At 47.5% G+C, this 15,262-nt stretch overlaps 1 protein-coding gene and 1 long non-coding RNA gene across 5 annotated transcripts in view; one reads left to right on the forward strand and one right to left on the reverse strand.

Moving 5' to 3' along the window:
- ADGRV1 (adhesion G protein-coupled receptor V1) overlaps window positions 1-15,262 on the reverse strand; it is a 627,077-nt gene that overhangs the window by 5,485 nt on the left and 606,330 nt on the right. For 3 of the 4 annotated variants that reach the window (XM_073678624.1, XM_073678616.1, XM_073678631.1), the window contains 3 exons: window positions 5,166-5,287; window positions 1,840-2,031; window positions 1,585-1,738 (listed from right to left, as the gene is read on the reverse strand). In XM_073678624.1, the coding sequence (XP_073534725.1) occupies window positions 1,585-1,738; window positions 1,840-2,031; window positions 5,166-5,287 (468 nt within the window). The remainder of the gene's footprint in view (window positions 1-1,584; window positions 1,739-1,839; window positions 2,032-5,165; window positions 5,288-15,262) is intronic. The other variant, XR_012320105.1, reaches the window with a different exon arrangement.
- Window positions 3,198-15,262, forward strand: part of LOC141265490 (uncharacterized) — a 40,978-nt gene continuing 28,913 nt past the window's right edge. The window contains exons 1-2 of the long non-coding RNA XR_012320106.1: window positions 3,198-3,306; window positions 13,145-13,270. This is a non-coding gene — a long non-coding RNA (uncharacterized lncRNA). The remainder of the gene's footprint in view (window positions 3,307-13,144; window positions 13,271-15,262) is intronic.

A 15,262-nucleotide genomic window follows, 5' to 3' on the forward strand; every position in this document is an offset into this window, starting at 1 on the left:
GTGCTTTAGTGCACCCTTGGCATGGCTAAACAGTTCAGGTCATCCCCCCACATTCTTGTTTTCAATCGACCTCCACTTGTGCTTGACTTAAAGTGAATCTGCCAGTAGGATCAACCCCCCTAAGCCGTCTATATGGGCATGTAGGTTATAGGGAGCTGAATAAAATGATACTTTGATATCTGCGATCCGATGTCTTATTCCAGAGAAAACCACATTTTTCTTATATGCAAATTATATGCTGTAAAAATTTCTTTCAAAATAATCTCTGGAGGCAGATTCTCATGCAGATCAGTGTCCGCCCATAGATTTATAGATTCTACTCGAGAAGTGCTGATCATAGAATTACTGAAATCTTTAACTTATCTCACCAATAGAGAAAATAGTGCATCAGACCTATAGTGTATTAGACCTAAAGACACCATGGTGTGAAGTGATGGACATTCCCTTCAAGTTTAGACAAAAGTAGGATTAAATTCATAAGTGGAGACGAGTAATTCTCCTTTATTCGTCTTCCTCTGTAGAATCCACCCGATTCCTAACTGCTCAGGTAAACACATTGTGATGAGTAATCTTTCACAATGGCCTTGTCGTCTTTCCTGCAGCTGCGGTCAGCCGCTCCTGTAAGAAGCACTTGTACTTGGCAGCGATCAAAGAAGGTAGACAGAGGAAAAAAGCTAAAGTAAACAGAAGTGAAGCAGTAAATAAGGGAAGATAACACTGTGAATGTATTCTACATCCAAATGAAAGGGAATCAGTCATGAGGTTTTGTTACCCCATCTGAGAGCAGCATGGTGGAGGGCCAGAAATCCTAATTCCTTTGATTTATCACTTATTGGCCTGCTTGCTGCAGTTTTGATACAATCCCTGTTTTATCTGCTGCAGATCTAGCAGTTCTCTGAATGCTGAGCTGTGTATAACCCCGCCCACATCACTGATTTTCCGCTTCCTGTGTACACTGTGCATAGGCGGAAAGCTTCCAATAGGTAGGGTGATACAGAGCTTTTGAATATGGAGGACTAAAAGGCAACAGTCTTCTAGTGATAATCTCCTGCTGATAACATCAGTGATTTTATCAAAACTACAGCAAGCAGCCTAGTAAATAACAGATCGCTGGAATCAGGGTCTCTTTCTCTACATTATGCAGCTCTCAGATTAGGTCACAAAGACCCGCTGACAGATTCCCTTTAATGGTGCATTTAGACATGTTGATTACCGCTCTTCGATGCAATATTAATGAGGGCCGATGCACTATACCCATGTACCCATGTCATGTAGCGCTTGTTTACCTGCCTGTTTACACTGACCAATGAACAACCATAGGGACAGGATGATAATATGATCGCCTTTGTCCCTGTACATCATTATATCGGCAGCACATTTTCTGATTTCATGGGGAGATATGCTGCTGATAACAATGTGTTTATTGTCGGCCCAGATGATCTGATCCCCCTAGTAGTTTGCTCATTCATCAGGTGATTACCTACATATTTACACCAGCAGACAATCCTCCAAAATATGTTACCTGATTATCTATTAGTGTAGATGCACCGTGAGTTATAATATAAGAGCCAGCTTGTTACATACCAGCTTTTAATACAAATATTAAGTCGTCAAATTCTTGCAATTCCTCATCAGCGACCAGTGAACCGTTGCTGAACCCTCCAGGCGGGGTATAGGCTGCACCATTCTGCGGGCTATGCTTTTCTAGGGTGGCTGGTCGCTCCCATTCTGATGAGATCTTTAAGATTATAAGGAAGCATTAAGTTTAGGAAAGATTAATGACTTTTGTCTAGATAAACACTGCTCCAAATAACAACTTGTTATATCGGTTGTCTGTACCTCCTCCATTGCACTGATGAGATTTTGGGTGGATTTGCTGATTTCTGCCCCAGTGGGCGGCATCCCACTGCTTGGTGTGAAGAAAGCGGAGGCCGGACTCCTGTGCCCATCCATCTCTATACTGTAACTGGCTTTTACTGGACAGCATATCTGATTGTGCATAATGAAGTAAACCACAAAGGCGTAAAGACCCTAAAGAAAAAAGCAAATATGGGGAAAAAAATATTATAGTTTCTAAATAATGAATTCTGGGAATTTTAATCAGCAATGTAATGTGGTTTATATAGGAGAATGGAGGAAGGGAAGGGTGGTCTGGTTTATAAACCTGATTTACAAATACTGCACTAAGAGTTTCTGAGATAATAGAGGGGTGGTCTTTTGTCAGGACCCTCATCTAACAGTCAGTCTGATGCACTGGTATGTATTATACAAGTGATCAGACGATTGCAGCCTCAAGTATCTTAAGGGGACAATACAATAAAAAGTGAAAAAAAAGTTTTTCAAAATCTGAAAAAATAAAGAAAACACAAAAGTTCAAATCACCACCCTTTTGTATCATTAAAAATAAAATAATAATAATAATAAAAAATACACATATTTGGTATCGCTGCATTCGTAAAAGACCGATCTCTCACAATATAAAGTAAATTAATCTGATCGGTAAACATCGCAACGAGAAAAAAATCAAAAAGACAGAATTATGTTTTCCTGGCTGCTGCATTAAAATGCAATAAGAGGCGATCAAAACATCGTATCTACCCCAAAATTAGTAAAAACGTCAGCTCAGGGTGCAAAAAGTAAGCCATCACACAGCTCCATATCCTGAAAATTGAAAACGTTACTGTTTTTTCCCGCTTTCCACTATAACTCGTCCTGCAAAAAACAAGCCCTCATACGGCTATGTGCAAGGAAAAATAAAAAAGTTATGGCTCCTGGAAAAAGGGAAGGAAAAACGGAAGGACAATTTAGATGGGTGCGATTTTGACCTATTAATGATCTTCAATCGACTATATACAAGCTGATTGGTGCTCATTTTTCGGCATGTTTTCTGTGCCCATAAAGCATCATGTTATTGGCTGCACACCCCCTGCTTACATGCAGTAATGTGGTGCCAGTAACAATGATTATTCTGCCATAATTACTCCATTTATCTGACTACCATACATTTTGCTTGTTCATCACGTGATCGCCGCCATGTTTACATGGGACCAAAACCGGGAGTGGGCTTGTGTAACTGTAATTGAAACAAAAAATCAGCTACAATCGCTTGGTTGTTCCGGGCAATTCTGGGACTTTCGCTTCCTGTATGAGTCCCAGATAAACAGATACTAAATCTTGCTGTTGGGTACTTTCTTCTAGTTGTTTTGCAGAGTGGACAGTTTACAATAAACCATAAAATCTTACAGAGAGTTTCCCAGAAACTATTTGCCTGCAGGAGACGTGCTGCAGGATCAGCGCATATTACAGGTACTTTCCATTCTGACATCTAATCTCTGTTAGGATAACATGACGATATAAACACCATGTGGGGCTATATTTGGGCACATTATCGCTGTGAAAGGTCTTGTAATAAAATATACAATTATAATATACAAATTTATGGGAAGTCAAAATGAGCAGACTGTAAATAGCCTCAGTGTGAGCAGAGCAATGCGATGGACCTTGAACTTCTTGGAAAATATAACAACCTGCTTGTACATTTCTATATCCGACTCTGTGTACTAGGGTAAAGGGGGCTGATGTAAATAGATAAGAAGAAGAAGAGTACCCTTGGACCTGTAATGTAGGATGCATCAGCGACTATATATATATATATATATATATGTATATACACATTCACAAATATTTTCTGTATCGTGACATTGTTATGAGTACCAAAGCACATTCACACGAGTGACGTACAAAGCAGGAAGACAAATACATAAACCTAACAGGTCCCTGTTCAAACTAGGAAAAACCCTTCTCTGATCCTGGTCTGTCCCTGCCTGACTGCACCCTAAGGTAATGCAATAATGTACCTTAGCAGCTCCTAGGATCGCTAGAGTAGCAGCTCCCTAAGGAGAAAAGGAATCACACACAAAACAACTGCAACCAACACAAACTACAGCAAAGTGAATGAACCCAACAAAGTCTATCAAAAGCAGGAAAGACCAGTAGGTGGAAGGTATTTAAAGCTGCACCCGAAAGGTGATAGGACAGACAAAAAGAGTAAATGAAAATCACCTCTTACAGAAACAACGATAATAGAAGTAAAACACCCAAAGAAAAGGTTCATCAGTTATGGCTCAGCGGAAAGAGATGCCGACCATAGAACACAGAGCCAAGGGATTGAATACAGAAGCATGACAGATTTCCATCAACTACCGACCATGTTTTGTCCCTGGTAATGACACTTACAGAAAAGCTCCCCTTTTCTGAGTATTAGATTCACTTCTTCTATCATTTCATAATGCACATATTGTATTTTAAAAGGAAATTTCAGCTCTGTCTGCAAACATTTAAATACAGGAACTCACAGACAGCCATGTATTGTTATGTGTAAGTATATGTGACATGCATATGTGAATAAACAGAAGAACTTGCACATGACAGACAGTACTGTTATTAAAAATGCTGCTATAGTGTATACATAATTAACATTACTATAATGTGCAAATAAATAATTCCAAAATACAATATACAAATAACATAATTATACGCCTATAATGAAAGCTATATAGCCTATGGTAATTGCCCCAAAATAAAGCGGTTAATGGTTACATTTATGGTAGTCTAGGGTAGTAAAACAAAAATTAGCATCACCATCACTTTGATTAATTTATAAGTTAAATTTGGCACAGGTTAAAGGTAATCTATCACCAGGTTTAAGAGCTCTCCAGGGCAGCATAATATAGGAGCATAGACCCTGATTCCAGCAATGTGTCACTTACTGGGCTTCTTGCTGTACCTCTCAGTGATGAGCTTCGTCTAATCCCACCTGCACCACGTACTGAAAAATTTCCATGTGCACTGTGCATAGAAAGAAAGCTGCAAATCAGTGACGGGGGCAAAGCTTATTAAGTATAAAGGAACCATAGTAGGAGCTCATCACTGAGAGGACTAGCAGAGCTGCAGCAGATAAAACACTGCTTATCAAAACTACAGCAAGAAGTCAAGTAAGTGACATACCGCTGGAATCAGGATTTCTGCCCCTATTTCAAGCTTTTCTCAAACGATAGTATACCACTCACCTCCATAAGACGGTACAGTCATCTTGTGGACTGAGCGATTATCTGTTATGGATGCAGCAATGATTTTTGGAATTGTTCATAGTCTAGGAGTCTTACCTGTAAGCTATTAAAAATGATGAAGACGACCAACATCCAGAGATGTCTATAGCCAACATGTAATCCTCCCCAAAGCCAGGTCACGGATATAACAGCAAAGAGATACAAAATAAGAGGGATTTCTGCGAGAAAAAAACATTACATTAACCTAGGGCAGTGATGGCGAACCGAGCGCCCAATCTACAACCCAAAACCCACTTATTTATCGCAAGGTGCCAACACGGCAATTTATCCTGAATACTGAGGTTTTAGTTTAGAAAAAACAACTAATACAGAGAGCAGGCAGGGGCAGCATAGAGCAGACAGGGGCAGCATAGAGCAGACAGGGGCAGCAGAGAGCAGACAGGGGCAGCAGAGAGCAGACAGGGGCAGCACAGAGCAGACAGGGGCAGCATAGAGCAGACAGGGGCAGCAGAGAGCAGACAGGGGCAGCATAGAGCAGACAGGGGCAGCACAGAGCAGACAGGGGCAGCAGAGAACAGACAGGGGCAGCAGAGAACAAACAGGGGCAGCAGAGAGCAGACAGGGGCAGCAGATAACAGACAGGGGCAGCAGAGAACAGACAGGGGCAGCAGAGAGCAGACAGGGGCAGCAGAGAACAGACGGGCAGCAGAGAACAGACAGGGGCAGCAGAGAACAGACAGGGGCAGCAGAGAACAAACAGGGGCAGCAGAGAGCAGACAGGGGCAGCAGATAACAGACAGGGGCAGCAGTGAACAGACAGGGGCAGCAGAGAGCAGAGAGGGGCAGCAGAGAACAGACACAGGCAGCAGAGAACAGACAGGGGCAGCAGAGAACAAACAGGGGCAGCAGAGAGCAGACAGGGGCAGCAGAGAACAGACAGGGGCAGCAGTGAACAGACAGGGGCAGCAGAGAGCAGAGAGGGGCAGCAGAGAACAGACACAGGCAGCAGAGAACAGACAGGGGCAGCAGAGAACAGACAGGGGCAGCAGAGAGCAGACAGGGGCAACCGAGAACAGACAGGGGCAGCAGAGAGCAGACAGGGGCAGCAGAGAGCAGACAGGGGCAACCGAGAACAGACAGGGGCTGCAGAGAACAGACAGGGGCAGCAGAGAGCAGACAGGGGCAACCGAGAACAGACAGGGACAGCAGAGAACAGACAGGGACGGCAGAGAACAGACAGGGGCAGCAGAGAGCAGACAGGGGCAACCGAGAACAGACAGGGCCAAAGGAGAACAGACAGGGCCAAAGGAGAACAGACAGGGGCAGCATAGAGCAGACAGGGGCAGCAGAGAGCAGATAGGGGCAGCAGAAGACAACCAGGGGCAGCAGAAGACAGACAAGGGCAGCAGAAGACAGATACGGGCAGCAGAAGACAGACACGGGCAGCAGAAGACAGACACGGGCAACCGAGAACAGACAGGGACAGCAGAGAACAAACAGAGGCAGCAGAGAGCAGACAGGGACAGCAGAGATCAGACAGGGGCAGAAGAGAACAGACAGGGGAAGCAGAGAGCAGACAGGGACAGCAGAGAGCAGAAAGGGGCAACTGAGAACAGACAGGGGCATCAGAGAGCAGACAAGGGCAACCGAGAACAGATAGGGGCAGCAGAAGACAGACAGGGGCAACAGAAGACAGACAGGGGCAACTAAGAACAGACAAGGGCAGCAGAGAACAGACAGGGGCAGCAGAGAACAGACAGGGGCAGCAGAGAACAGACAGGGGCAGCAGAGAACAGACAGGGGCAGCGGAGAACAGACAGGGGCAGCAGAAGACAGACAGGGGCACCTGAGAACAGAAAGAGGCAGCTGAGAACAGACAGGGGCAACTAAGAACAGACAAGGGCAGCAGAGAACAGACAGGGGCAGCAGAGAACAGACAGGGGCAACAGAGAACAGACAGGGGCAGCAGAGAACAGACAGGGGCAGCAGAAGACAGACAGGGGCACCTGAGAACAGAAAGAGGCAGCTGAGAACAGACAGGGGCAGAAGACAGACAGGGGCAACTGAGAACAGACAGGGGCAGCAGAGAACAGACTGGGGCAGCAGAGAACAGATAGGGGCAGCAGAGAGCAGGCAGCGGCAGCCGAGAGCAGGCAGGGGCAGCCGAGAGCAGGCAGAAGCAATAGAGAGCAGGCAGGGGCAGCAGAGAACAGACAGGGGCATCTGAGAGCAGGCAGAGGCAGCGGAGAACAGACAGGGGCAGCGGAGAACAGACAGGGGCAGCGGAGAACAAACAGGGGCAGCGGAGAACAGAGAGGGGCAGCAGAAGACAGACAGGGGCAGTAGAAGACAGACAGGGGCAGCAGAGAGCAGACAGGGGCAGCAGAGAGCAGACAGGGGCAGCAGAGAGCAGACAGGGGCAACCGAGAACAGACAGGGGCTGCAGAGAACAGACAGGGGCAGCAGAGAGCAGACAGGGGCAACCGAGAACAGACAGGGACAGCAGAGAACAGACAGGGACGGCAGAGAACAGACAGGGGCAGCAGAGAGCAGACAGGGGCAACCGAGAACAGACAGGGCCAAAGGAGAACAGACAGGGCCAAAGGAGAACAGACAGGGGCAGCATAGAGCAGACAGGGGCAGCAGAGAGCAGATAGGGGCAGCAGAAGACAACCAGGGGCAGCAGAAGACAGACAAGGGCAGCAGAAGACAGATACGGGCAGCAGAAGACAGACACGGGCAGCAGAAGACAGACACGGGCAACCGAGAACAGACAGGGACAGCAGAGAACAAACAGAGGCAGCAGAGAGCAGACAGGGACAGCAGAGATCAGACAGGGGCAGAAGAGAACAGACAGGGGAAGCAGAGAGCAGACAGGGACAGCAGAGAGCAGAAAGGGGCAACTGAGAACAGACAGGGGCATCAGAGAGCAGACAAGGGCAACCGAGAACAGATAGGGGCAGCAGAGAGCAGATAGGGGCAGCAGAAGACAGACAGGGGCAACAGAAGACAGACAGGGGCAACTAAGAACAGACAAGGGCAGCAGAGAACAGACAGGGGCAGCAGAGAACAGACAGGGGCAGCGGAGAACAGACAGGGGCAGCGGAGAACAGACAGGGGCAGCAGAAGACAGACAGGGACACCTGAGAACAGAAAGAGGCAGCTGAGAACAGACAGGGGCAGAAGACAGACAGGGGCAACTGAGAACAGACAGGGGCAGCAGAGAACAGACTGGGGCAGCAGAGAACAGATAGGGGCAGCAGAGAGCAGGCAGCGGCAGCCGAGAGCAGGCAGGGGCAGCCGAGAGCAGGCAGAAGCAATAGAGAGCAGGCAGGGGCAGCAGAGAACAGACAGGGGCAGCAGAGAACAGACAGGGGCATCTGAGAGCAGGCAGAAGCAATAGAGAGCAGGCAGGGGCAGCAGAGAACAGACAGGGGCAGCAGAGAACAGACAGGGGCATCTGAGAGCAGGCAGAGGCAGCGGAGAACAGACAGGGGCAGCGGAGAACAGACAGGGGCAGCGGAGAACAAACAGGGGCAGCGGAGAACAGACAGGGGCAGCAGAAGACAGACAGGGGCAGCAGAAGACAGACAGGGGCAGCAGAAGACAGACAGGGGCAACAGAGAACAGGCAGGGCAGCGGAGAACAGACAGGGGCAGAAGACAGACAGGGGCAACTGAGAACAGACAGGGGCAGCAGAGAACAGACTGGGGCAGCAGAGAACAGATAGGGGCAGCAGAGAGCAGGCTGCATCAGCCGAGAGCAGGCAGGGGCAGCCGAGAGCAGGCAGAAGCAATAGAGAGCAGGCAGGGGCAGCAGAGAACAGACAGGGGCATCTGAGAGCAGACAGAGGCAGCGGAGAACAGACTGGGGCAGCGGAGAACAGACTGGGGCAGCGGAGAACAGACAGGGGCAGCGGAGAACAGACAGGGCAGCGGAGAACAGACAGGGGCAGCAGAGAACAGACAGGGGCAGCAGAAGACAGACAGGGGCAACAGAGAACCGACAAGGGCAGCAGAGAACAGACAGGGTCAGCAGAAGAGAGACAGGGGCAGCAGAGAACAAACAAGGGGAGCAGAGAACAGACAGGGGCAGCAGGGAACAGGCAAGGGCAGCAGAGAACAGACAGGGGCAGCAGGGAACAGGCAAGGGCAGCAGAGAACAGACAGGGGCAGCAGAAAACAGACAGGGCAGCAGAGAACAGACAGGGGCAGCAGAGAACAGACAGGGGCAGCAGAAGACAGACAGGGGCAGCAGAAGACAGACAGGGCAGCAGAGAACAGACAGGGGCAGCAGAGAACAGACAGGGGCAGCAGAAGACAGACAGGGGCAGCAGAAGACAGACAGGGGCAGCAGAAGACAGACAGGGGCAACAGAGAACAGGCAGGGCAGCGGAGAACAGACAGGGGCAGAAGACAGACAGGGGCAACTGAGAACAGACAGGGGCAGCAGAGAACAGACTGGGGCAGCAGAGAACAGATAGGGGCAGCAGAGAGCAGGCTGCATCAGCCGAGAGCAGGCAGGGGCAGCCGAGAGCAGGCAGAAGCAATAGAGAGCAGGCAGGGGCAGCAGAGAACAGACAGGGGCATCTGAGAGCAGACAGAGGCAGCGGAGAACAGACTGGGGCAGCGGAGAACAGACTGGGGCAGCGGAGAACAGACAGGGGCAGCGGAGAACAGACAGGGCAGCGGAGAACAGACAGGGGCAGCAGAGAACAGACAGGGGCAGCAGAAGACAGACAGGGGCAACAGAGAACCGACAAGGGCAGCAGAGAACAGACAGGGTCAGCAGAAGAGAGACAGGGGCAGCAGAGAACAAACAAGGGGAGCAGAGAACAGACAGGGGCAGCAGGGAACAGGCAAGGGCAGCAGAGAACAGACAGGGGCAGCAGGGAACAGGCAAGGGCAGCAGAGAACAGACAGGGGCAGCAGAAAACAGACAGGGCAGCAGAGAACAGACAGGGGCAGCAGAGAACAGACAGGGGCAGCAGAAGACAGACAGGGGCAGCAGAAGACAGACAGGGCAGCAGAGAACAGACAGGGGCAGCAGAGAACAGACAGGGGCAGCAGAAGACAGACAGGGGCAGCAGAAGACAGACAGGGGCAACCGAGAACAGACAGGGGCAGCAGAGAACAGACAGGGGCAGCAGAGAACAGACAGGGGCAGCAGAAGACAGACAGGGGCAGCAGAAGACAGACAGGGGCAGCAGAAGACAGACAGGGGCAGCAGAGAACAGACAGGGGCAGCAGAGAACAGACAGGGGCAGCAGAGGACGGACAGGGGTAGTATAAGACAGACACCGGAAACTGAGAACAGACAGGGGCAGCAGAGAACAGAGAAGGGCAGCAGAGGACAGACAGGGGCAGCAGAAGACAGACAGGGGCAGCAGAAGACAGACAGGGGCAGAAGACAGACAGGGGAAACTGAGAACAGACAGGGGCAGCAGAGAACAGACAGGGGCAGAAGACAGACGGGGGCAGCAGAGAACAGACAGGGGCAGCAGAGAACAGACAGGGGCAGCAGAGAGCAGGCAGGGGCAGCCGAGAGCAGGCAGGAACAGCCGAGAGCAGGCAGAGGCAGCAGAGAACAGGTAGGGGCATCTGAGAGCAGGCAGAGGCAGCTGAGAAAAGGCAGGGGCAGTCAAGAGCAGGCAGGGGCAGCGGAGAACACACAGGGGCAGCGGAGAACAGACAGGGGCAGCGGAGAATAGACAGGGGCAGCAGAGAATAGACAGGGGCAGCAGAGAACAGACAGGGGCAGCGGAGAACAGACAGGGGCAGTGGACAACAGACAGGGCAGCAGGCGCGGGCTGATAGGGTAGCAGGCGCCCTGGCTGATGGGGCGGCGCGCGGGCTGATGGAACGGCGCACAGTCTAAGGAGACGGTGCACGTGCTGAGGACAGTGATAGCAGATCTAGCGCTGAGGCGCGTGCCCAAAGGGAGGGTTCTGGGGGTCCCCTCTGGCACGTGTGCCATAGGTTCACTACTGCTGCCCTAGGGTGTTATTTGTCAAAACTCTGTGTTTACTTCATATGTTTAAACTCTTGTCAGAGATAATATATAGCAAATGTTAAAAAATATCACAGGGGAGAAAAAACTGATCGAAGGTTATATGTCTGAATGTATTTTTACAATCCGATCTGGGATATGATAATTATGAGTAATTTAAAGAGTTACTTAAGGAAAAGGAGGGCACCACCTAATATAAACTACTGCTCGACTCGTCACATACCAAAATCAGACTAGTACCACAACCAGAGAAAAGAGAGTATGTATAGAGAAGGAGCATCAATTCAGTATCAACATAATTTTATTGAGAAAAAGACTGGACAAACATGCAAAGTTTAAAAACAAAAAAGCACACTTATAAGTAACAACAAACCACACCATAATACAGTAATGGTCAAGACCTCAGGAAAAATATCACCAAGACATATGATAATGTGTACATACAGTACAAATCTGATCTATTAATAATTAAAGTGCTAATACAGATAATACAGCAATATTTTAGAGCAAAATGCTGTAGGCACAATTCACAAAGAGGGAAGGTCACATATCACCAAATAGTTGTGAAAACCGTTATTCCTATGACCCTATTATAAGATCAGAAGTTGTAACCAGTGACCAAGAGGTGACAGTGTACTAATATACACAGAGGAGGTTAAAAAAACACAACCCCACAAATATCGTCACTACAGCGGTGGCTTCATCAGGGGATAACCGTTTTCCCAACTCATGTATATGCGCACGCCAGCCGACTGATGTTTGGGTGAGATGTTGAGATGTTGATGATCACATATGTCCAATTTCCAGTTGCATTTTTCTCCCTGAGATAAGCCGTCATCTGATAAGTCAGCCGGCAGCTTTATCATACAGAACATAGGAGCACTCAGCCGCCTGAGTGCTCTTGTGTATAGGAGTGTTGGCTGAGATAGTTGTCGTTTGCCTGTCAGCCATCTAGTGTATGGCCAGACTTGGGTGCTGACCTCAAGGCACTAATCTGAGAATAAAGAACAAGCAAAGAGCCTTAAAGCACCACTTAAGCATTTTTTGTTATTGCAAAGCTGGAGTGGTACTACTAATCTAGGTTCACTGTCCCTGGTTCCCTGTCTTATACTTACCAGCCGCCATCTTTATCTTTTATCTGGCTGGTTTCCAGCAATTTGTGACCTGGTGGATCGATCCGGATCACTACTCAATGTAAGTTTATGAGAGCCAGAACGAGGCCAGAACGAGGCTCTCATAGACTTACATTGAGAGCTTGTGACTGTTACCTCGGACTTCTGATCAGTCAGAAATTGTGGTCACAATATGGTGGCGCTTGACCAGAGCAGTGCTGGGAAGAGATGAAGACAGTGGCTGGTAAGTATAATGCTAGGGACAGGAAACTTATGTTAGTAGCACCAGTCCAGTGCCGAATTAAGAAAAAAATGCTGAAGTGGTGCTTTAAGGCCCCTATACCCTTTACAGAAATGTCCTCGAGACCCGCAGATTTTGGGGAGACCAGGTGACTATCTGAAATTTATGGGGTCCCTTTGACTCTACTCTGACAGTGGAGAGAAGGATCGGGAAATTGGAATTTCAACGCAGGATCCTTTTGTTTTCTGGGGAGAAAAGACACTGTCAGAGGCGTATGGCGGCAGCTTTCTCCTTTCTCCCCATTGACAAAGCCAAGCGTTTATGTGTATGGGGGAGCCACGAGAGTTAGCTGTTTGCCAAACGAACATTCTGCAGACATATCTGCCATCTGTACGGCCAGCTTTAGCTATGCTCAAAGCCGACGCTATATGTAATGAGTGGTTGAGTAATATACATTTAGAGTGCAAGCTCTTTTGGCCAGGAGTCTCAAACCTTTTGTATAATTGTGTGATCAGCTGCTTTGTATTAATTTTCATTTTATGTGTATGTTATTTTCCCAATTGTAAGGCAAGGCAGAATATGTTGGCGCCATAGCAATAAACACTATTATTATTGCAGGAAGCCCATGTACTGGTAACGCTAGTTATACCACGTGATTTATGTATGCATATGGTTGACAGCATGCAAACAGTCTCTTTACTTTTCTTCTGCAGCAGAGAGACAGTATAATATATTTTGCAGTCATCACCATAAGGCATAAAGGACACACAAACAAGATTTCTGGGAAACATCACCTGAACTTCTAAGAAATAATACATTTTGTGGAGTGGAGTTTTCAGGTACGGTTTGTTATGAAAATGGAGAATTTAGTGCCTGGAGAAAGATTAAATTCTGTGTTTAAATTACTATCTATTATTAGGTGCTTCAGCTGTCTGACTGTCATTCTTAAAACGCTTAAGGTGAGGGAGAACTCATCACATATGCCATAAAAATGTGGGCAGAAGGTTAAAAAATGGGGTAAAAAAGTAGCCATATTTTTCTAATCTCATACTCCCTTTAGGGTATGTTCACAAAGTTCAGATATGAAGTGGATTTTCCATCTGGGTTTTCCGGTACAGAGAACCTGCTGTAGTAATATTGTGGATGAGATTTTAAAAATCTACAGCGTTGGCCAATTTATGTAGCAGATGCAGCGCAAACGGTGAGCTGTACGTGCAATCTGTATGAAATCCGCAACAGTTTTTGCAGATGTGGATTCTTCCTGTCGGTAACTTAAAGGCTCTGTTCACACTATTCCCACACATTTATTGTTAATGAATGCAAAAATTTAAAATCTGTTTCTGCATTGTCTTACTAAGGCTCTTTTCACACGGCATTCTGCAGCGCCCATTCGCGTTTTACATCAAAATGATTTCTCTACGGAAACTTCGGCTATGTACTTAGAATGGGTGGCACTCAGTGGCCTCTGTCAGCCAAAGGCTCCCCTGTTAAAAAAAAAATCACATACAGGTGCTTCTCACAAAATTAGAATATCATCAAAAAGTTAATTTATTTCAGTTCTTCAATACAAAAAGTGAAACTCATATATTATATACAGTCATTACACACAGAGTGATCTATTTCAAGTGTTTATTTCTGTTAATGTTGATGATTATGGGTTACAGCCAATGAAAACACAAAAGTCATTATCTCAGTAAATTAGAATAATTAACAAAAAATACTTGCAAAGGCTTCTTACACGTTTAAAAAGGTCCCTTAGTCTGTTTCAGTAGGTTCCACAATCATGGGGAAGACTGATGATTTGACATATGTCCTGAAGGCAGTCATTGACACACTCCACAAGGAGGGTAAGCCACAAAAAGTCATTGCTAAAGAAGCTGGCTGTTCACAGGGTGCTGTATCCAAGCATATTAATGGAAAGTTGAGTGGAAGGAAAAAATGTGGTAGAAAAAGGTGCACAAGCAACCGGGATAACCGCAGCCTTGAAAGGATTGTTAAGAAAAGGCCACTCAAAAATTTGGGGGAGATTCACAAGGAGTGGACTGCTGCTGGAGTCATTGCTTCAAGAGCCACCACACACAGACGTATCCAGGACATGGGCTACAAGTCTCGCATTCATTGTGTCAAGCCACTCATGACCAATAGACAACGCCAGAAGCGTCTTACCTGGGCTAAGGAGAAAAAGACCTGGACTTTTGCTCAGTGGTCCAAGGTGTTGTTTTCAGATGAAAGTAAATTTTGCATTTCATTTGGAAATCAAGGTCCCAGAGTCTGGAGGAAGAGTGGAGAGGCCACAATCCAAGCTGCTTGAGGTCTAGTGTGAAGTTTCCACAATCAGTGATGGTTTGGGGAGCCATGTCATCTGCTGGTGTAGGTCCACTGTGTTTTATCAAGACCAAAGTCAGCGCAGCCGTCTACCAGGAAATTTTAGAGCACTTCATGTTTCCCTCTGCCGACAAGCTTTTTGGGAATGGAAATTTCATTCTCCAGCAGGACTTGGCACCTGTCCACACTGCCAAAAGTACCAATACCTGGTTTAAAAACAACAGTATCACTGTGCTTGATTGGCCAGAAAACTCACCTGACCTTAACCCCATAGAGAATCTATGGGGTATTGTTAAGAGGAAGATGAGAGACACCAGACCCAACAATGCAGATGACCTGAAGGCTGCTATCAAAGCAACCTGGGCTTCCGTAACACCTCAGCAGTGCCACATACTGATCGCCTCCATGCCACGCCGCATTGGTGCAGTAATTGATGCAAAAGGAGCCCCGACCAAGTATTGAGTGCATTTACTGAACATACATTTCTGTAGGCCAACATTTCAGAT

The sequence above is a fragment of the Phyllobates terribilis genome, unplaced genomic scaffold (assembly GCF_046119375.1).
Source record: "Phyllobates terribilis strain yellow unplaced genomic scaffold, ASM4611937v1 Scaffold_1__5_contigs__length_1240528914, whole genome shotgun sequence".
Taxonomy (NCBI): Eukaryota; Metazoa; Chordata; class Amphibia; order Anura; family Dendrobatidae; genus Phyllobates; species Phyllobates terribilis.